Genomic DNA, 24,734 nt, shown 5'->3' on the forward strand with positions numbered 1-24,734 from the left:
GTTATTTAGTTATTTAGTTATTTAGTTATTTAGTTATTTAGTTATTTAGTTATTTAGTTATTTAGTTATTTAGTTAGTTAGTTAGTTAGTTAGTTAGTTAGTTATTTATTTATTTATTTAGTTAGTTAGTTAGTTAGATACTGACTAATTTTTTTATTACGTGTAGTTGCTGTTACAGATTGGTTGTGTCTGGCTGTTCTTTACTGAAAAGAAACTTCTGAATGATTTAGCTGTTGACAATCTTTGAGAATCGGATCGTTCCGGAGCGGAGATCCAATTGCTGTGGGAACGTCTAATTACTTGTACGCCATTGAGGTAAGTACTTTTATTCCTATCACGGTATTGAAAGGTGTTACTGGGATGTTTAAATGAGAGTTAGGCCCCATTGGCCCATTCTCAAACATTTGTGTTAAGATATGTTTACTGAATTTGCTGCAGTATTCAGTACGCATATTATCGCAATGCTTATGGTTGAACGTCACTTTTTCAATTAAGTTTTTTTATAAAGTTGCTTTGGTCTAATAAGGACCTACCAGGCATCGTCATTGTGCTTAATCAATATTTTTATACCCTACACCACTTTAGTGGGGAGGGTATATTAGGTTTGTGCTGATGTTTGTAACGCATCTTAAAGTATACCAATCGGCTAGCTATAGCCGTCCGTCTGTCCGTCCATGTAAATCTTTTAACAAACTACAGGCCACAATTTTAAAGAAAATTCAATGAAATTTGGTACATAATCTTCTATTGTCCCAGGGACGAACCCTATTGAAAATGGTTAAGATCAGTCCATTATTTCACATAGCCCCCATACAACTGTACCTCCGAATAGGGCTTGTAAAAATTGTAATCAAACTACAGGTCGCAACTTTGGAGGTAATTCAATGAAATTTGTCACATGATCTTCTATTATACCGTAGACGAAGCCTATTGAAAAAAGTTAACATCGGTCCATTATTTCACCTAGGCCCCATAGAACTGAACCCGCCAAATAGGGTTTTTAAGTTCATAATTATGTTTAATATACCCGTATCTCGACAAAAAAACTGCAAAAGCAAGTTCTATACTAGTCTTGATGACCATGATGAACTTTATGATTATAGGGCCTCATTTGACCCTAGCCCCTTTAAAAAGCCCCCATCAAAATTTTACTTAAAAAGCCACAGTTTTATTAAACAGTAACAGGTGTAGGGTATTTTATGGTGTAGGGTATTATATGGTCGGCCTCGCCCGACTATAACTTCTTACTTGTTTTGTGTGTAATTAAATATCAGCACAAACATATAATGTCCTCCTTACTTTAATGGTGTATGGTTTAATGAAGAATGTCAGACCAGAAACTAAAGTTTTTGCATTTTTTCAGATGTAATTAAACCTTAAAGACATACAAATAAGTCAAGCAACAACATTGCTGGTTTTTCTAAACTGGTATAATTGGTAGGTATGTGTCAATAGTTCCAAATATGTAACAAAATTATTTCGATAAATTTGGTTTCTTAAAAAAATTTTTTAATTTATTTCAATGATTTAACGAGTAAGTAAGTAAAAAAGAGTAGAATCGGGCGTAGCCGAATTATGTGTACATTTACAATAGGGTATAATAAAATGCAATTTAAGAAATCGTTTAACGAGTATCCAAAAAAGATAACAAATCTACTTTCTTTATGTGCATAACAGGTCCTAAGATGTTCACTTATTATACATTATAAAGCTTTATAAATTATATACGAGAAATAAAACTTAGTTATTATCTTTTACAAATATTTATTTTTGTTTACAAACAAAACTCGGTAGTATTTATTTTCACAGCTTTATCATTATAAACAAAACAAAAACATTATAAACGTTTTTTTTTCCTTTTTGTTCAACATATTATAAAAATCTGATTGTATGAGAATAAAACGAAAAAAAATCTGTTTATAAAAATTATACAGTCCTCTTAAAAATAAAACATCAAACGGCAACAAACTAAACAAAAACACAACTGCGATTTTACTTACAAGTCAGTCGACGCAAAACACAAAAAAACATCTGAAAAACAGCAACCTGCCAAAGAAAGTCAAGTGGATGGGTTTTCTGCTTGATTTGCAACAGTTTCATTTCAAGCGTTCAACCATCAACACAGATTTCGGTTGTATCATATCAATAGACAGACGCCTCTTCCTTGTATGGAAAACTTTCGGAAATTTTGTAATATTATCAATTACAAACACAATAATCTACGTACAATTTAGCAAAGTTATGTGAATGTATTATTGGTTTTAAGTGGAAAATTAAATTATTATTATTATTGTGGGCATAAAATGTCGTCAATTACATGTAAATTTCAGTTGTCACGCATTGCCAATATCTATTACAGTGGTGAAGAAGTGACGGGTTCATTAACAATATGTAGTGTAAAACAGCGTCAGATAGAAGGTGAGTTAGAATTTGAGTATATGTTGGTGGGTGTTGGGACGATGGGCGTTCTGTCAAATATCAAGTTTAAGTAAACAAAATTGTAAACAAAATTGTGTAAACGAGATGAGCTACAAATTTAAGGGGGATTATTACTGATTTCTTCATACGAAAGTCAACTATGGTTTTGAGATGATATACAGATGCATATTTTGTAAATTTTTTTAATTTAGTGATATGAAACTGTAAAGAAAAATATATAAGTAAATTTTAATATATTATGGAGTTAAAGAATGAAGTAAGTGTAGATAATAAATGTTATTAGAAAAAGAGAGAGAGTGAGAGATTAGGGAGCTAAAGACTCATACATACACTTTTTCTGTTTAATCAGCGTTAACTTTTTTCTATCCAATGAAGGATCCTGAGTCAGAAGTTAACGTGGCCCAATGCTAATGCTAGATAGGAAGCGATTAATTGATTCTTATTTATCCACTTCATGACAAGGTTTTCCATTATTTTCTTTATGCAATATCAACTATATCTGTATTGATATTGATAACCTATTTCTCTGTCTTTGAGGTACAAGTTCTTGCCTGCCTACACGCAGAGAAAAAACATGGTTGTGATAACCATAATATATTATGGTTATTCTAACAATTTTAAAATATCATATTATGATTAAATTCAGTTGAAATTTTTTATCATAATATTTTTTATTTACTATAATATCGTTTGCTATTCATGACTACATTATGATCCAATGTGATCAAAATTTCCTTAAGAAATATGTATCGAAATCAAATTTATTTTGTTTACTGAATCAGTAAAATTACAGTTTCCAAAAAAAAAGCAAAATGTAAAAACTTACATTACATGACACGATTCGCAAATTTCAATTTGATTTACAAAAACATAACTACATTTTTTTTTATAGAAAGTGAAAAACTAAACACATATAATGTTATAAACCAAATGAGAATTATTTCAACTCATTTTATTATCTCGTAAAACAACACACACAAAAACATAATATGTGAGAGTCGTGTGGCTAAAGATGTTTAGTTGTTGTACCAACAGACATAGAACAACATAACATATAATGGTTATTTATAACAACATAACATACAATGTTTTTATAACATATAGCAACATAACATAGTAACATAATATGTTTTTATTGTTAACATTATTTAGTTATTGAAAATATAATTATTTTTCAGTCAATCATTTTCAAATTTGTAATTGACATGAACATAAAAATGATTACAGTAACAACAATATTGTTAATATAGAATTTAAATAACAATTACATGTTTTTGATAACAATATATTGTTACAGTGAACATAGTTTAGTTATAGTAACTATGTCGAACCATGTTTTTTCTCTGCGTTTATGATCAATACAATTGCCTATTTAATCTTAGTATCCATGTTAGTTCCACGATAACTTTAAATAAATCCATATGTTCTAAACTTATCTGCACATATCCGTCTATCTATATGATCATGATAGGCATTGATAATGAGCAACATTGGATTCCATAATGGTGGACTCACAGAATACGGCTTAAAGAGACATAAAAACTGCAATCCGTAAAAAATTTTTAAATTCAGAAATTGTAATGCAAAATGTGACAGACATCGCACCGTAATTGACCCGACCACTCATATAAGGCCCCGGTAAGAAAATAACTTGTGACTCATCAAAGAAAATCACCCCTATTGCCAATATAAGTGAAAATTTTGTTCCCTTGAAATTTTCATTTCCCTCGAAGGGAAAATTGCTATTGTGAACTTGCCGTGAACAATTCATTCACAATAGTTGATTATGTATGGAACAGCTGTTCAATGTTTACAAAATTCCATCAACAAATTTCACAACAGAGGAATATTTTTCGCGACAAAAAAGTGAAAAGGGAACATATTTCACGTGAAATGATGATTATCAATAGAGGTGTATCAGATGTGATTATTCGAATTAGGAACATATTAACAATTCACTATTATAAATTCTATTGAACCAGGTCCATGATGAAAGCAAGACTCGTAAGTCCATGTGTAGCAGCAACAAAATAGGTTAAATCAAATTCGTATTCAATCTTCATAAACATTTTCATTAAATTTGATTTTAATATAGTTAATTGTGATGTTAGCCAAAAGTGTGAACACAATATTAGATTAGATAAAATATTGTTTATGTTTATTACTCCATATCTAAATATACATATGCATGTCTGTCTATATGTATATTTTCTTTGCCTTCTTGTCTCTTTATTGTCTTCACATTATATTATATTTGTATAATAATCATTGATTTATTTGCAGCAATTATACTCGAATTTTATGGTCAAACTACGATAGAATGGTGGGAATTTGATAAAACTAAGGAAAATATAATGCACAATGACTTCAGTACCCAAGAGATAGTAGCATCAGACAAAACACTTTACAACCAACAGCAAAAACATGTTTGCGAACAACTTAAACTGGATTCATTGAACTGTAAACAACTACAGCCACATGTTGAATATACATATAGATTTTGTTTCACAATACCCCAAAAAGCGCCAGCAACATATCGCTGTCGGTATGGAAAAACTGAATACGGTTTGAGATTGCATATGCAACATGTAAAGAAAGTTACTAAATTATTTAACCAAAAAATTGTTGTTAAAAATAAACTGGATTTAACAAAAGAAATTAAGTACCAAGAGGTAAGTGGGGTAATGACTTTTATTACATATTTCTTTTTACATAAAACAAGTAAATTTTTGTAAAACACAACATTACCTGTTTTCGTTTTGTTTTATAAATACTAACAAAAATCTGTTCCTTCACCTTTATTTTTAAACGTCCTCTTGCCTTTCTTTCAGCCTTGTGTGGCTTATTGTCACAATGAATTTGGCCAAATTAACTTACAAATACCCTGCAGTGGTTTTACTCCAGGCCAAAAAGTTCCCTATCACATTAAGTATCGAACAACACAAGCTGATTGTAAATTATTAATTCAATTAAATTGTTTTACCACATGTCACACACCACAAAGTCCGAGTCATAAATTTAAACAAATTAAACAAATTATTAATTATGAAAAACATCTGTCATGTGAATGCACATCACATGTCAATATACCCCTTCACAGTCAGATATCCAGTACCAAAAATGACCCTGAATTAGTGTTCAGTATAGAATATACATTGGAAGCGATTTTAATTAATAGCTATAAGAAAGCTTTGATTAGTGTATCAATACCGCTGACTATAGGTACAATACCCTGCTATAGATCTGAAGGGGGTTTAAAGAGCTACATGTGTTTTGATAATTTTGGTAAGTTTAATATCGTACACATTTTTATGCAAATTTCTTTTTTAATTTAAATTAATCAATTAATTATTGTTTACTTTTAAATTTGTTACAGGTTCCTCCTCTGCTAAGCTGTTTACCCCGTCAGATCATTCTTATTCAGCTGCCGATGAATTATTTGATTCATTAGGAATTTTACCCATAAAACGTAAAACTCATTTGAGGAAGTCTTTAAGAAATTGTTATCAAAAATTAATAAAACTTATTTAAAAAGAAAATTTTGTGTAAATTTTTTAAAACGAAAGTTTCGAGAAAATTTTCTAATTGATAAAAAAAATCTTAAGGAAAATTACTATAAAAATAAAATAATAAAAAACTTTTCTATAAAAAAAAAAAATCATAAGAAATTTTTCTATAAGAAATTATAAAAAAATCCATAAGCATTTTTTTTATTTTCTATAAAACGAAAATTTTGTAAAAAATTTTCTATAAAAAGAAGATTTTATGAAAATTTTCTAGTAAGAGATAATTTTGCGAAAATTCTCTGTTAAAAGATAATTTTGTGAAAACTTTCTGTTAAATGATCATCAATGTAAATTTTTTATATAAAAAGAACATTTTGTGCAAATTTTCTATTAAAAGAAAATTTTTTGATAATTTTCTATAAAAAGAAAATTGTGTTAATATTTTCTATAAAATGAAAATTTCTATGAAAAGAAAATTTTCTATACATAGAAAATTTTATATTAAAAGAAAATTTTGTGAAAATTTTCTATATAAAAAGAAGCTTTTGTGAAAATTTTCTATATAAAAAGAAGCTTTTGTGAAAATTTTCTATAAAAAGAAAATTTTGTGAAAATTTTCTATATAAAAAGAAGCTTTTGTGAAAATTTTCTATAAAAAGAAAATTTTGTGAAAATTTTCTATAAAAAGAAAATTTTGTGAAAATTTTCTATAAAAAGAAAATTTTGTGAAAATTTTCTATAAAAAGAAAATTTTGTGAAAATTTTCTATAAAAAGAAAATTTTGTGAAAATTTTCTATAAAAAGAAAATTTTGTGAAAATTTTCTATAAAAAGAAAATTTTGTGAAAATTTTCTATAAAAAGAAAATTTTGTGAAAATTTTCTATAAAAAGAAAATTTTGTGATAATTTTCTGTAAAAAGAAAATTGTGTAAATATTTTCTATAAAAAGAAAATTTTTATGAAAAGAAAATTTTCTATAAAGTGAAAATTTCAATGAAAAGAAAATTTTCTATAAAAAGAAAATTTTGTGAAAATTTTCTACAAAAAGAAAATTTTGTGAAAATTTTCTAGAAAAAGAAAATTTTGTGAAAATTTTCTACAAAAAGAAAATTTTGTGAAAATTTTCTACAAAAAGAAAATTTTGTGAAAATTTTCTACAAAAAGAAAATTTTGTGAAAATTTTCTACAAAAAGAAAATTTTGTGAAAATTTTCGACAAAAAGAAAATTTTGTAATAATTTTCTACAAAAAAGAAAATTTTGTGAAAATTTTCTATAAAAAGAAAATTTTGTGAAAATTTTCTATAAAGAAAAATAAAAAGAAAATTTTGTGAAAATTTTCTACAAAAAGAAAATTTTCTATAAAAAGAAAATTTTGTGAAAATTTTCTATAAAAAAGATAATTTTGTGGAATTTTTTTTATATAAGAAGAACATTTTGTGCAAATTTTCTATTAAAAGAAAATTCTGTGAAAATTAGTTAGTTAGTAAGTTATTTAGTTAGTTTAGTTAGTTAGTTAGTTTGTTTGTGCGTTTTTTCAAAACCTTTTATTCAGTACTTCCTTTCTTAAATAACAACTACATATCTCACACATTACATGTACGAAGTCGGTAATGGCTTACACAAAACAATTTACATAATTAGGTGCCAATTCTTAAGAAAAATGTCTTTGGTCAAAAATAAGACTGAAAGACTGATAAGATTCAAATTAAAATTGATAAGACTCAAAAATAAGACTGCTTACTTAACTCCTTGTTTGCAAGCTATTGTACTTATCTACCTACTTACTTGGAAGCAAACTTGGTAAATATTTGTATTTAAAACGTGAAGCATTACGTAAATCATTATTAGTGGGAGTATTATTTAAAAATAGTTTTTTAATTTTTTTTATGTTGTTTACATTTGTTAAATAATTTATTATTTCGTTTTTTTTTTATTTAACTTACAAGCTAAAAAAATATACATTTAACATTTTATAAATAAAAATTAATAGTAAAAATATTTATAATTTCTTCATATCGAAAACGTCTATTTAATGTTTTAATAATGGAAAAAGTTTTTACGCTTAGCTAATTAGTAAAAATTGTGCAAATATGCTTATTGGCTAAAGGCTAGAAAAAAAGTAAATTAAATTTAAAAAGAAAAATTACGACATGTAACAAAAAATTATAGAAGACTTGTAATTTTGTTTAAAGAAGTTTTAATATAACTATAATTAAAATTTGTTTTTATAATTTTAAATGACAAATATAGTTTTTGTTTTGTATATAAATTGTGCAATTGTTAACATTTAAAAAGGGAAGAATTTTTTATTAAAGGTAAAAATCTTAAGAGTAAATTTTGTTATGTTTTTATTACGATTATAATTTGTTATAGTTTTTAAATTTTTTTTTATAAACTTTACCAATTTGTTTTTTTAATTGCAGAAAATTTGTTTCGTCAAATTTGTACAGTGCTTTTGAAAAGTTTTTTTTTTTAATATTATTTTATGTTTATAGTGAAATATTAGAATTTATATTAACGGAACAGAGGTTCCCCAGGGTGATTGCAATCCCGCGGAAAATAGCTGCTAACAGTACCTCTGTCTAGATTGTAAACTAGTAAATGACCTCTTTGATTTCTGTGTGCATGACTTAGTTTCGGACTTTATGTTGTACCGGTTATTGGAGAGGTTCCTTCGGAGTGCACGTGGTACATTTGCATTAAACCCAAATTCGCAATAAGAGAATAATGTTTTGCGGACTGATGTATGTTTAAATCTATTATTTGGGATAAGTATCGTGCTGTTGCCCAGTCCTTCCCGAGGTATGTTTCCTTAATGAATGAATGAAAGCTACTAGTACATATAATCTGCCGGGACCATAAACTGAAGATGTCATTTTACTCCTCGGAACTTCCCTGGTATGATTTGACAATGGGTCGAATCAGAGAACCTCTTACTAAAGTACTACGGGTGACCTGTTGCCAGCTAGTGCCAGCACGTTGTACATTTGCTTTTAACCCAAATTCTCAGGAAGAGATTATCGTTTTAATGACTGATGTATGATGAAATCTATTATTCGGCATAAGTTTGGTGCTGTTTCCGAGACAACAGATACCCCACAGAAGATTCCTTTCCGAGGTATGTTTCCTTAATGAATGACCCTCATCTTGGTGTATTGCAATCCCGGGGTAAGGAGGATGTTGCCAATAGACAGCAGATACCCCACCGAGGAAAGACTGTGGCTCTAAGCGATAGAAATGTGTTGCTGTTTAGTGTATGTGATGCAGGATGAATGTAGGGGTATACGGATCTCAACCGTCCGTATACATAATATGAGTGAGTCGGATGCTGCTCTCAATGAGTGTAAGGAATTAATGAAAGGGTTAAATGGTAATGGATGAAAGGTTTTTATATTAGTGAATGAATTGAATTTTTCTGCCTTGTCCAAGTGTGTTCAGGAAAAACTGTGTTCAGAGGCCATCCCACCTGCATGGTTGTTATTAAAAGTTAAACAACGGGACAGCAAAGCTTGTACATGGGCCAGCAGAATCATCTGCAAACATTGACGCCAGTGTGAACAATTTATTATGTTTTTCTGATTTCATCTAAAGTTATTGGGCTTTATAGGTGGAATCGGAATTAATTTATTGTTGAAATAATTTGGTATATTTATCGTGAAATATTAAAGTAGTTGTAAACAAAATTGTCGGGTAAAGATGATTCTGAGTTCATTTGAAGTTGTTCGATTTTGTAGGATGAAATGGCTGTAGACCACAATTGATTCCAGTTCTTACGAAAATCTTGTATAACAGAGAAGTTACTGTGTAATTCGATTTGAAAGAAAAAATGTTCGAATTTGTATATTAAATATATTTGTCCAATTCACAATCGGTGTTGTACGGTTGTATCGTAGTATGTCGTATTTTTTAAAATTGATTTGTTTTTGTTTCAAAAAATTTTATAACATACAACGCTACGACGATACAACATAGATTAAGAATTGGTCAATTATGTTTCGAAAGCTTTTTCTTTCGAATCGATATAAGGAGTAAACCTTGTAGCTCTGCTTTCTTTTTTTAAGTCCAAATCTTCAACTTGGTAAAGTTTAAAAATTCGACAGAGCCGAATTTTATTTGTTTTCGTTAATTATGTTAATTTCTTTTTAAATTCTTATTATCTATTTTTTTATTTTTTTAATATTAATATCTCGTTTTAATAAAGGGACAAAGAAAGTATTAAATGGCACTTTTTATTATACAATAATTTTATTATTATTTTTTATCTTTACGTTTCTTTAACTTTCTGGTATTTTTTTTTTAATATAAATTTTTTTGCTAACTAGAAAAAGAAAATAAAAATACACGAATTTTAATAAAACATAAAATTGTTTGTCGGACAAAAAATCATTTAACTATTTCTTTATGTAACGCAGTAATTGAAATTTTTTATATGATTTAACATGATGTAATTCTAACGAAGATGATGACATATCCGTCGTTGGCAATACCATAGAATGATGATGATGTTGCTGATGGTAACGTGTTGGTATGGCATCATAAAGGGTCTCTGCGGTAAAAGAAAGTAAACGAGCAGGGGTGGTACAGAAGAAAAAAAAACAAATAAAGTTAAACATTAATATTACAACAATTACGATTAGAAAAATATGTCTTACTTAACATTTAATTAGAAAAATGTTTTAGAATATATTCTATAAAAAAATGTGTTCATAAAAAAATAGTTTTTCTTAAATACAATTTTGTTTTGTTTTTTTTTTTTTGTTATTATTAGATAAAATGCTAATTCTTTTTGAGGCGTGCAGTTTTAGTTTTTTGTTTTCAATTGTTATAAAAAATTTCATATAAAAAATTTTGTTTTAAAAAATTTTAACATACCAAATAGTTTAATTTAGATGTTTAATTTAGATAAAAAAAATTATCAATAAATATTCAAATTGTTATTATTTCTTTTTTTCTTTTGGTTAATGTTTGGACTAACTACTTGTTTCTCAAACGTATAAACAAAAAAATTCTTTTTGGTTATTTTAATTAATATTAGTAAAAAAAACATGTAATTATTAGGAATTAGTTTTTAATTATTCAGATTCAACATTAGAATCATCACTACCGGGTGGTATTATAGGCGTTTCGTAATCATAGTAGACGGGATAGCGTGGTTTAAAATTTTCCGTTTTAGTATTGGTTGCTACGCTAGACATGCTCACGTTTTCCATGTACTCGGTGTCATCGTAGAATTTTTCACTTAAAGCCATTGCATCCTCATAGGAGGGGGGCACTGTGGAAGAAATAAGAATAAGTATCAAAGATAATATCATAAAAGGAACAAACGATAAAAACAACTGCCAACTAAAAAAGTTCTAAGAGAAAACTTCTTTTTTTCATTAGAACAAGTTTTGTTAAATTGAAATTGTTCAATTTAACGATTACTTCAATCAAAAAAGTTTCATGAAACTTTTTGTTTCCATCAAAAGCTCGTCGTTACATTTCAATAAGATACTTGAAACTATTTTAAATTAAACTTCAAAAAAGTAACAAAACTTTTTCAGTTAAATGCAGTAAACATCTTTTTAATAAAAAAATGTTTAACAAAATTTAATTTAAGATAAAAGTGTGATAAACTAAAATTAAAAGAAAATTTTTTTAATTCAAAAAGCCTTTCGTAAAAACGTTGAAAAAGATTTTAAATAATTTTTCAGAAAAAGTTTTTCTTTAATTTAACAAATATTTGTAAAAGTAAAATTACCTTTGAATAGATTTTTGTCTTGAGAAATTCACTAAAAACTTTTTAAACAAAAATTCACTAAAAACTTTTTAAACAAAAAGTTCAATAAAAACTTTTTGGACAAAAAGTTCAATAGAAACTTTTTGGACAAAAAGTACAATAACACTTTTTGGATAACTTTTGAAGAAAACGTTCACTACAATTTTTTAAACAAATCTTATAAATCGCCTTAAGTTTGTCACAACTTTAAATAAAGAAAAAAATCAAAATAACTTTGAAGCTTAAAAGCTTTTCTAAAAAAACTTCAATAAAACATTTTCTAAGAAAATAGGTAACACAAAGTTTTAGAAACCAACAGAAAATTTCTATTAAAACTTTTGTTAACAAAGCTTAAGAGCACTATTAAAACTTTTTAATTTGTTTAATTGAACAAAGGTTTTTTAAAGTAAAATTTCGATTGAATAAATTTTTTTTTAAAACTTTACAAAAACTTTTTTGAATAATAGTTCAATAAAACTTTTTTTTAATAAAATGTTAAAAAATCTTCAATAACACATTTTCTATGAAAATTTTAATCTGGACTTATTGTTCGTTAGTTCGCGGAAGTTATTTTATTGTGCGTACAGTAATGGTGTACACAGAAAAGCTTTTTTCTTTCTGTGTGTGTGCGAATAAAACGCAAAACTTTAAATAAAAAACATACTTATTTGTTTAAATGTAAATAAAAGTACTTAAAAGTTATGCAGTCTATAAGTGACAGTAATTGACAAGTAAGTGGTTATGTAAGTACAAGCTAGTAGGAAGTTTTTACTGGGTAGCTGTTTTTTTTTTAACAAAACAGCATTTTGCTACAAATATCTTTTTGAAATATCTTTCTAAGAACATTATACTTTTAATACAATTTTCTTTTCAAACTCACTCATAGCTATATAATCTGGAGGATTGTCTGTTGTATCAGTCACCATTATAGTGGGTGTATTTTGATTTGGATCTTCTTCTTCAGCCAAAATGCCAACATCATCTAATGTTGTCATGGGTGGCGATTCATCATCTAATGGACCACGTATTATACTATTGTTGTTAGACTGAACTAAAGCATTTCCACCACTACCAACGGCACTAATACCTCCTTCACCAATAATACCATTGCCACCACCACCATTATCCATAATTGGTATACTACCGATGGTCAACGGTATTTTCAATTTCATTTTCCAATGAAACTCTGTTGGTTTGATAATTATTTTAATGGCATAATTAACGGTTATAGGACATGTTGTTTTCACCGATGTCGGCGGTATAGATGGCAGTTCTAAATAGCCTCGATAAACTTTGCGACTCCAGCGCAAAACATTGCCAAATTGTTTGCAAGCAATCAAATGTTTATCATAACGATATTCATGCTGGGGATCATGGGTCTCATAGGTGACCTCTTGCTTTAATTTAACATCACATTCGGTTATATCTATGGAGGATTCATTGTTGATGTACAAAACGAAATGGATTTTTTGACCCGGTGCATAGCCGCAATAGGGAGTGGAAAATTTAACGGTTAATGGACCGGTTGGACAGCAAAAACTCCAAAATCGCTTGCGATCGAGAATATCTAAAGGTACCTAATAATGAAAAAAAGATACACTTTTTTGATATATATTTTTTTACGAATAGTAATTATTAAATTTAACTTACCCTATAAATGGCATCGGCATTTAAATCTAATGGCTGTATTACGGTAAATGGCAATTTAAAAACTTTAGGATAACGTCCTGGTCTATCTATTGTTGTTATTATTTCATAATGTATTTGACCAAATTTCCCATCAAATGATGTTGGCAAATTGTCCGGCAGTATAACATGAAATGTATATGAGTATTCACCAGCTAACCAATCCATATAAGTTGTTGCACCGCATGAGCCCAAAACATATGAACGTGATGATAAATACGAACGATAGGCTCGACACATGGCACGTTCATTATCACGTGGATAGCCCTTTTTTATCCAGCGTATCTTGGCATAACCGTTAACGGTAATGTGTATGGCTATGTATGTGTGTGCAATACAAGTAAAGAGAAAGAAAATAGAATTATTTATTGCACTTAAAGATGATGTTAAATATTTATGATATCTTAATGTTAATCGTTTCAAAGTATTTTATCTATATGTTTGTACAATTTAAGATTTTATATACATATGTATGTGTATATGTAGAGTTGCCAGACTCTTTAAATATATAATCATTATATATAATTTGTAACAAAACAATTCAGGAGAAATGTCAACACTACAGGACACATTGGAATGCATACATAGCAAGTATGGGGGGTAATGATTACTTAAAGTAATTCATTACATGATCATGTTTAATTAAACAATAATTGTAATTTAAAAAAATACTTTTAATTGAAGTTTACCAATTACAAGAATTAAGAAATCATAGTCGAGCGAGGCAGATCATAAAAAAAACTCCACCAATAACATCTGATTTAAATTCAGTTGTATGGGGGCTAGGTGAAATAATTGACCGATTTTAACCGTTTCCAATAGGCTTCGTCTGCGGTACCATAGAACATGATGTGCCATTTTTAATGAATTATCTCAAAAATTGCGACCTGTAGTTTGATTACAAAGTTACAAGCCCTATTCGGGGGTTTAGTTGTATGGGGGCTAGGTGAAAAAATAGACCTATGTTAACCATTTTCAAAAGACTTCGTCCCTGGGATAATAGAAAATCATGTTCCAAATTTCATTGAATTATCTTCAAAATTGCGACATTTCGTTTATTACAAGTTTTACATTGACGGACAGAAAGACAGACAAACAGACAGACATACAGACGGACGGATGGATGGATGGATGGACAGACAGACGGAAATAATTCTAAGCCGATTGGTATACTGTAAGGTGGGTATAGGACCAATATTATTGTGCGTTACAAACATCAGCACAAACCCAATATACCTTCCGGCTAAAGTGATATAGGGTATACAAAACATATCTTCTTTAACTGCATTTTTCTGTACAAATAGTGTCTTATTTGATAACATTTTTAAAGAAAAATTGCCTTCGTTCTTGGGACAATAGAAGGCCATGTACCAAATGTCATCTTCAAAATTGCGTCCTGTAGTTTGATTACAAGGTTTACATGGACGGACGGACATATCTAAAATATAAAAAATCTATCAGAAAATGATTCTAAGCCGATTAGTATACTTTCTTAGCGAATTAGTATTTATATTATTGAACTTTACAAACATCAGCACAAACCCAATATAATAAACCAATTGGTGTAGGATATAAACAATTATTGTAATTGGCAAAACTTCAATTGCAATTAAAATTACTTATTATTTATAAAGCTATCAATTACAATTACATACTTCAAATGTAATTGTAATTAAAAATGTAATAATTTCTCCCCAAGCATGTAACATACACAATTTATCGGGAACTTTGATGCTCTTGTAAAAATTAAGAGCATATACCCACTTCATTTCCCATCTTAACAAATGCCTATTTAATTAAAAATGCTACTTTCTAATCAAAAAATTTTTGAAATTTCTTTAATAAAAAGTTTACATTTGTAAGTTTCTAACAAAATTCTGGCATCACTCCTATTACTACATCTGTTTATATTTATCTCATTCATTTATTAGCTTACTCTCTTAATATCTCAAATTTCATCTTTTGCATATAAATAAAACGATGAAAAAAAAAAATAATAAAAACTAATTTTAAACAAAATAAAATAAACTGCAATTAGGCGCCACTGCAATTTAATGTTGACAATGTAATTAATTTTCCACTGCAATTTCATTACACGACCGAGTATAATTTTAAGCTTTTATTCTCAAAGGATCCCTAGAACCAAAAACAGCAACAACAATATAAACGACAACAGTTGTATTGACAAAACCAACAAAAGAGGTTGTTTATTGGCAAGAGTGAAGCGCCCTACATAAAGGACTAATAACAGACCTTACTAAATTTGGCAGCCGGTTTTAAATTCACATAATCCTTGAACAATTCGATGTTAGTTAAGTGAATCCTTGTGTTATATAAATCCTTTTTTTAGTTTTACAAATTATAATTGTAGTTTGATTGTTAATTTAAGTTAAATATGTGATTATAAATATATATATTTATAAACCATTTGATCTAATAGTTGAAAATGCTTACCAATAAAAATTCTGTCATTCTCTCACTCTTTTATTAAATTTCAAATTTACTAAGTTTTATTACAAATATGTACATACATATGTCTCTATACACATATGTATAACATCCTCCTTAGGGTGTTTTCATTATCTGTCTAGACCTATTATTTTTTACAATTATTTACTAACAAATATCATGTATTGTGGTCACAGTTAATGGCTGCATGCCAAAAACCACTCTCACATACTACTATGAATAACAAAAAGTTTATTTACAAAATTTTCAAACTAAAAATAGGATATAATTATATAGAGCGCATAGATAAAATGTTCATAATGTGTATTAAAATGACAACAACAGAAAACAATAATTATAACAACAACAACAGGGACAGCAACAAACAAAAATAATAAAACAGGAAATGCAAATATAAGAGTGTATGTTGAAATATTACTACATGCAAACGGAAATGCTGTTGTTGTTATAATTGTTAACATATACTCATATGTTTTGACTGTATAAGTAGTATTTGCAATAACACGTTACATTAACATTATAAGTAAAAATGTCCTGCAGTTTGGATGGTCTTATAAAGAGAAAGTTTCTCCATTGAAAAAGTATACACTTGAGGGAAAGAAACTTCTAGGAAGAAAGTTTTTTGTTTGCGACAGTTTCTCTCTGGAATTCTAATTTTTTTGCAGTTTTTTGTGGAAAGTTTTTTCAAAAGAAAAACTTTCATAAGCAGCAATATTTTTTTTTTAAAAAAGTTTCTTATTTATCTTTTTTAGCAAAATGTTAAAGAGGGCGTTAAATTGGCTAAGGTACTATCGAATATCTAGTAAGGATATCAGAACTTATACCATTAGTCAAGCTGCTTTTAAAACTTGTCCGTGACTGCCGGACGTCGGTCAATGAGATGGCAAGACATTCGAACATCACCCTAATTTGGGTAAAGGGACACGGAATGTCGCATGGAAGTAGCATTGCTGACTCCTTGGCTGGCACCATGCTTAGGAGACTGGAAAAGTTTTGCGGTATTCCACCACAGATCCAAATATCTTCTTGGTCTGCAAAGACCGCAGCTTCTATGTGAGTGTCCTACTCTGGCGGATGCTAGACTTCGGACAGTTGGATCGACATACTTTGGTGATCTGTCTGATTTGTCGAATATTCAATTAGAACGTCTCATGGATTTAATTAATCTGAGAAAATGGGTGTGAATCCAATATTCACACTGTTTCATCAGTGGCAACTGGCCTGGTGTTTTCCCTCTTTCTTAAAATCTAACTGCTGTTCCCACTTTCTCTTTACCAACGTCTCTTTTTTCACTTTTCTGTATCTCTCTCTTTCTTTTTTTACATGTATTATTACAAAGGGATCAACATGGAGCCAAGTAAAGCCGAAATGGCTTTGCTTGGCTATAAAAATAGTGTATCATTAGATAATATTTTTAGAGTAACAGTATGAACCTGTACTTTTTGTTCGCATGTAAGTCATTACATGAAAACTTAAAAGTAATGCAGAAGGAAAGTAGTAGCCATTTAAAAGTAAGTTGTTATGCAAATACATGCAAACCATTTTCAAGTATTTACTGGGAAAACTGATACATGAACTTACTCCCTTACAATACTGTTGGGTTCAATGAATGTGACGTACAAATAACCATTGGTAATGTTAGTAAACCTTCAAAAAAGCAATTAACATACGACAAATGCAAATAAATCAAATCATAATGCGTATGAAATATTTTTAAAAATAATTAAGATCGATCAAGAGATAAGATTTGAAAAATGAGAACTATTTAAAATGAGTTTTTTTTAATGAAGTGCTTTAGATTTATTAAAACATTTCATTAACATTAAAACATTATTATATCGTTGACAGCAGTTGTTTTATGAATTCCATAAATGTTATTGATTAAACAAACATTTTAAATCCAATAGTCGAACACTTTGTCAGTTGTAAAAATCTTACTCTCTTGTTGAAGTGGAATTAAGGGTATATGTTATGTTATACCTAATGAAATATATCATTATGAAAGTGTACAGTATTTGACGGTATCCAAGTAAAAACTTAAATTACCCGATAAATTTCTAAAGAGTAGACTATAGACTAGACTATAGATTAGACCATATACTATAGACTAGACTATAGACTAGACTATAGACTAGGCTATAGACTAGACTATAGACAAGACTTAGACAAGACTAAGACAAGACTTAGACTAGACTATAGACTAGACTTTAGACTAGACTATAGACTAGGCTATAGACTAGACTATAGACTAGACTATAGACAAGACTTAGACAAGATTTAGACTAGACTATAGACTAGACTATAGACTAGACTATAGACTAGACTATAGACTAGACTATAGACTAGACTATAGACTAGACTATAGACTAGACTATAGACTAGACTATAGACTAGGCTATAGACTAGACTATAGACTAGACTATAGACTAGACTATAGACTAGGCTATAGACTAGACTATAGACTAGACTATAGACTAGGCTATAGACTAGACTATAGATTAGAAAATTTAAAAAAAATCTAAAAAATGAAATTTTTTAAAATTTTTCAATGAATTTATATTTATAAATCATAAAATTTAAATTACTGTGAAAAATCTTGTATGATTGATGGATTATGTTTTTGAATAACATTATTCTGGACTCTATTCTATTGATAGATGTGTAGGTATGGATAATAGATTTCATTATTTTTTCTACGTTCAGTTTATTGTGTTATTAATTCTAATGAACTGAAGAGTAAATATCTTTACAAAGTACTTAACTAGAATGTTACCCTTCCAACTTTGAAATGATTTAATTAATATGCAAACACTTTAACATATTAAAACTGCACATAAAGTGCCATTAGGTTACACATTCCCTGAGTAGCTTTTGATGACACAAGAATATAATATTGTTATCATAGTAATTTTTAGTTTATAAAATACTATACTACAAGCTTAATGATTGAATTACACCCTACTATGTTTCTTAATAGTTTATTCAAATTTAATTAAAATTATAAATATCTCTTTTTTTGGTTTTGAAAAATACACAATTTTAAATATAAAATCATTCAACAGCTATTTTTACACATGATTATTCGTCTTAATTGATCCACACAAACAGTTGATTCAAGCTTAAACATGTTTTACTAAGTATTAATTTAACGACCGCACACCAATAGTCATCTTCAGAAAATTATTTTAATCCATCTAAAGATGTTTCACCCTTTGGCCAGAAATTATGTGAAGGAGTTTGGGCTTATGTTTTTAACCCACAAAAATAGTTTCCCTATTATACCAGTCGGCTCATAATCGTATTCTGAATTGATTAGCTATGTCCGTCCGTCCGTTCATGTAAACCTTGTAATCAAACTACATGTCGCATAAATCTCTCTATAAAAATGTATAAGGATAGCAAATGTTTCCTTTTGTCCCATATATCCTCTCTTCAATAAAATCACTTTTTTGTCAACAAATTGTTAAAATATTTTGGAATCAATGTAAAAACTAATTAAATACTATATTATGAAATATAATTAAAATTTTAAGAAGTATGAATATATAGTCTATCATAGGCCACGTGATACCCTACACTAATCAGTATGATAAAAATGTTTATTATTTAAAAAAAAGTAATAATTTAATTTATTTTTTAACTTTATTCCGAAATTTTTTATTAATTGTTGAAAAAAGAGATTTTCTTTAAGAATGCTCATAGGGGAGTCGGGGTATATATGGACCTATCCTTAAAAATGTTCGTAGATGATTTTACGTCTGCTTCAACGTTAAATATGTAGAATTTAAAAATGCTATTAGTGTTTATCAGTGAGTGATGACCTTCATGACATTTTATGAAAGGGAGTTTGTATGGTGGCTAGTGTCCATTGGGGCCCGATCATTACCAAAATCGGTTGTGTCTTTTAAAGTTCTATAAAACTTAGTTTTGCCCACTTTTGTTTACATAATAGAATATTTAACTTAACTTTGAGCTCATAGACCCTATTCGGTGGGTACGGTTGTATGGGGGCTAGGCGAATTTATGGACCGATTTCAACAGCGAACTGTAGAGAGTGCACAAAGTTTTCATGAACACACAGACAGGTAGACAAACAGACAAATAATCAAACAGATAAATAGGCAGACAGATAGAAAGACAGACTGACTGACAGACAGACAGACAGACAGACAGACAGACAGACAGGCAGGCAGGCAGGCAGGCAAACAGACAGACAGACAGACAGACAGACATACATACAGACGAACAGAAAAACAGACAGATATAGCTAAAACTATTCAGAAATCGATTCTGAGCCGATTGGTATACTTAAAAGAATAGGACCAATATGTTTAGGTTATCAGCATATGGTCGGAAATAACCGACAATACATTCTCATTTGGTTTTAAATTGAAAATTTGCTGGATTATATTGTAATGCTATCTGCATATGTAAAGAAAATTTCCCATGAATTGAGATATTAGATAAATGTCTGCGATAATGACACAATTTTCACAAATATACATACATACTATAAATAAAATGTTAATGTACGTACATACATACAAACAAATGTACATGACAACAGACAACAACGTCTACAATATCAACAAATTTAATCATATTTAAAACAAGAATTGCTAAAACATTATCACAAAAATGCAACTCAATTTGAGTCATATTATCTATTAAATAATAAAATACTATGTATATTAAGATATTAATTTTTTTTATTTATTTATTTAAATAATATTATGATTACTTGTTACATTGTATTTGTTATTATACATTTTTTTTTTCATATACCTTCTTACCTTTAATACGTTTTGTTGTATCGACTGTAAGATCAACAACGCCAGATAATTCTTGACCAGCATAATAAACACCTTGAGTATTGTTATCAAAGGATATAAGGCACTCAATGGGCATATAGGCACACAAATACACAAACAAATACTTTATTAGTATTATTAATTTACAACTACTACAATTATATATGGCAACAATAATAATAACAGCAACAACAACAATGACAAGAAGAACAATAACAGAAATAAACAATAACAATCGTACAAAACCAAAATCAAACACTACAAATAGGACGTTTTTTTTGTTGTTTTTTGTAGTTATATATTTTTTTATTAATTTAATAAAATATTTTTTTTGACACAAGATTTTTTTTGCTTTATTTGTTGTGTGTTTTCTTTTAGAAAAATCGTTAAATATTGCTTTTTTGTTAGGAAATTTTGTTTTATTTTGTTTACTTTTAAATAAAATAATTTTCTTAGCTTTTTATTAAATTAGGTCGAATTAAAATTTGTATTTATAATATATATTATTTTTTTGAAATTTTTTCTTAGTTGTATATTTATCACTGGTAATTTTCGCTTAAATGAAATTTTTTTAGCACTTCATCATCCAATTTTTTCTTTCTTTTTTTATGATTAATTTTGTTGTTTTTTTTTTTCTCTCAATTATAATAAAAATATATATTTGTTTTTTTCTTTTTTTTAATTTATTCCTTTGCGTACATTTACAACTAACCTCACGAACGACCAGCAGCCTATTGCTTTTTACTACTGTTACTTATTTGTCATAGTGTTTGTCATGTCATTGTTCTCTTTAGAAAAATTTTTTTTCTTTTTTTTTTGTTTTTCTTTAATTTCTTAGTGTACAGGTGTGTGTGTATATGTGTGAGCTAGGACAATGTTATCCTTTACGTTTTTGTTGCTCTAGTTTTTGCCTTATTCATTTGCTCTTGTCCTTTTTGGCAGCGCTGCCAAAATAACAACATGGTTACGGTTAAATTTGTTCATAGTTTCCACTACATACTCACTCAAACATACAGGGACACACACATATTCACTTAATATTTTTGTTTTCATTTTTTGCTTTTCTATTTCATACGCATTTTTATTTAAAATTCTTTGCTTTTATCGTTGTTTTCTTGGAATTATAAAAAAAAGGACGAAAATTGTGTCATCTTGCAAATATGAAAAAAGCTCTCTTTTCCATATTCTCACTTTTTTCTCACTTTTTGTTAAGTAAAAGGAATTTATCTTAAATGCAATAAATTGAAAATAAAATTTTAATTTAAATTCAAAATAAACAAGTGTTATCTTCGATTTAAAAAAGTTTTACATAAAACATCATTTACAAATATTTGTTAAATTAAAATAAAAATATTTCTTAAATTTTACTTTTTATAAAAATATTTTATTAATTTTAAAAAAAATATTTTTTTAGTGTATAAATCAGCTGTTTGTGCTTTGCATTGGAAATATTTATATGTATGGGTACATACATTAGGGTAGATAAAAAAATCAAAAACAAAATATAAAATATAGTTTATTTAAAGATATATTTCAATATGCTGAACCTGGCAAGGTCTTTGAATTTTCTTTATACATCGAAAACTACAAATGCGGGAAGTAAAATATAACGATAATACATTATCTATAACATTAGCTTGGATTTTATCCTTATAATGATATCTTTGGGTCAGTTTTAAAGGTTAAAGGCATTTTTCAAAGAAGGACCTTTTATGGGGTATGGTAAGGTGAGGTAAGGTAAGGTAAGGTAAGGTTGTGTTCTGATAATCGCCATTCTCAATGAATGTGGAAGTGCTTCTTCTCTGTTGAGTCGGCAGCAGCATCTAGAGCATGTTCTTAATCACTTCGGTAAATCTGTTTTTCTGAATACACATGGACAAAGAAATAATTCAATGGCAACACTTGTATAAGGAACTTTTTATCCATCATCTATTAATCCAGTACACTTCTCATTCATTAGACACTATCGTGCTAGGTATACTGGCTGACAATATCCATTTTCCTCTTCATTCATCCTTAGTCCTCTGTCCCGAACTTATTCTGAAATATAGATTTTACGTTTTTATCGTTTTATCACCATCACTACATAAATTGCTTTTAACTCCATTAAAAATTTTTCAAACTCAATTTGGTTGTAAATAAAAATCATAGAGAAAATAGATGAAAATCTTAAGAAATAAATAGTTTTTTTTATCAGTTTTACACCACTATAGTGATGATGTTTGTAAAACCTAAAAGTATTGGTCCTACATCCACCTTAACCCTTAATTGCCTGATTTTTTATTTTAGCGAACAAAAATTAAACTTACATTTCTAAGCAATTTTTGCTTTACAATTTTGTGCATATATAGCATTTACCTGTGTTATCTGAAAAGTACATGGTTGGTTCCTAGAGGAACCACCAGGCACCCGCACTTTCAAATTATAAATATTGTAAAACGTACATTAAATGCAATAATAGGCAATTTCATTGTTAATGAAGACAATTATATTGGGATACAAATACAATATATAAAGCAGCTCTTTTCTGATGAAAAATATGATTTTATGTGACATTTTCGACATCGTCCTTTCTGGATGCCTGGTGGTCTCTTAAAGGATCAACCAGAAATTTCTAAAAATCTCCCTTACTAAAGAAGTAAAATCACTTTAAATACCAATTATTACAATATTATTAGGAAACGATCAGTAAAATGTTTTTTCTGTTTAAAATATTTTCGATTGACAATTGAAACTTTTTGTCAAATGTACACAATATCTCATAAGTAAATTTTGAGCTAACTACATTCTTTTGAACCTGGACAAGTCAAATGAATCTTTATTCCAATACGGATCAAAGATATTAGTGCCGCTTGTAATTAAGAAGATTTTAAACTTCTTAACATGAAGTTGACAAATATTTAAATAACAAAAAACTTAATTTTTGTTGCTTGGTTCCTTGCGGTACCACCAGGCTTTTAGGGGTAAAGTATACCAATTAGACCCGAATTATTAAGTGTTAAAGTATACCAATTAGACCAGAATTATTCTGTGTCGATTAATCTATGTCCGTCTGTCTGTCTGTATGTGTGATACTTTGATTATACTTTACCTAGATCCCACACAACCATACGCCCCAAACAGATTTGGTAAAATGTATTGTTGAATGCTAATGTTGGGGTATTTAGTCGAAGAGACCGAAACTTTTAAGCTTATAATTATATTAAATGTTATAGTATCTCGACAAAAATTAGCGAAGTTTGGTTCTTTAAAATTTTATATCTCACTTAAAAATAGCCCCACCAGAAAATGAAGATCAAAATTCACTTATAGCCACTAATAGCACGATGAAATTCTGCATAAAATTCTTTTAAGAAAATTACATATGGACAAATTAAATACTTTCCAACTAAGGTAAAAACAAATTAAATGCTTTTAATATTAAAAAATCTTCCAAATATTTAACACACGAACTAAAGTTGTATATCATAAAGTCGACCATATGTTCGACTTATTACTACGTTCATATGACTGTATGAACGTAGTAATAAAATTATTATTTACTTTTTATTTCAAATCTAAAAAGACTTGCTGGTATGATTAGTGTTAATCAGTAAAAAGAATCTTTCAATAAATAACAGCTGACATCCATATGATTTATAAATAAAAAGCTTATCTCGTACAAATATGAGAGTGTAGAAAAGTAATGCTCTTTAAAAAAAGCTTTTCATACTAAAACATGATAATATAAGTGCTTGCTCTCTGTTATGAAGTGTCGCAATAGCTCTCAGACATAACAAAACAAGCTAGAGCAAGTCAAAGCAAGTAATAAAAGCTTTTAAAAAATGATGCCAGATGAATAAACATAAAATATTTATAAAAAACTAGATTTTTTTGGAAATAATTTAAGAAAAAATTTGTAATAAAATTATTAAAAAATAGTTCATAAAAAACTAAAAATTAATATATTTAATATATTTAAATATATTTAAACAAAACTTAATGAAGACAAAAATATATAAAATTTAATAAATTCAATTGGTGTATTGTTTACTTTTATGTAAACGCTTTAATTGCGAAGCTTT

The 24,734-nt window shown here is 28.2% G+C and overlaps 2 protein-coding genes across 2 annotated transcripts in view; one reads left to right on the plus strand and one right to left on the minus strand.

Moving 5' to 3' along the window:
* The window catches only part of LOC111675492, a 25,400-nt gene extending 4,388 nt beyond the window's left edge, over positions 1-21,012 (minus strand). The window contains exons 1-6 of the mRNA XM_023436262.2: positions 20,653-21,012; positions 13,355-13,707; positions 12,585-13,281; positions 11,051-11,218; positions 10,339-10,492; positions 9,626-9,746 (exon numbers count right to left, since the gene is read on the minus strand). Coding sequence (XP_023292030.2) covers positions 9,626-9,746; positions 10,339-10,492; positions 11,051-11,218; positions 12,585-13,281; positions 13,355-13,707; positions 20,653-20,767 — 1,608 coding nt within the window. The 5' untranslated portion in view covers positions 20,768-21,012. The remainder of the gene's footprint in view (positions 1-9,625; positions 9,747-10,338; positions 10,493-11,050; positions 11,219-12,584; positions 13,282-13,354; positions 13,708-20,652) is intronic.
* LOC111675515 lies at positions 2,069-5,978 on the plus strand. The gene is made up of 4 exons (XM_023436287.2): positions 2,069-2,418; positions 4,723-5,111; positions 5,271-5,724; positions 5,816-5,978. The coding sequence occupies exons 1-4, from the start codon at positions 2,304-2,306 to the stop codon at positions 5,968-5,970; spliced, it is 1,113 nt and encodes a 370-aa protein (XP_023292055.1). The 5' UTR covers positions 2,069-2,303; the 3' UTR covers positions 5,971-5,978.
* Positions 21,013-24,734: the final 3,722 nt, after the last annotated feature.

The sequence above is a fragment of the Lucilia cuprina genome, chromosome 4 (genome assembly GCF_022045245.1).
Source record: "Lucilia cuprina isolate Lc7/37 chromosome 4, ASM2204524v1, whole genome shotgun sequence".
Taxonomy (NCBI): Eukaryota; Metazoa; Arthropoda; class Insecta; order Diptera; family Calliphoridae; genus Lucilia; species Lucilia cuprina.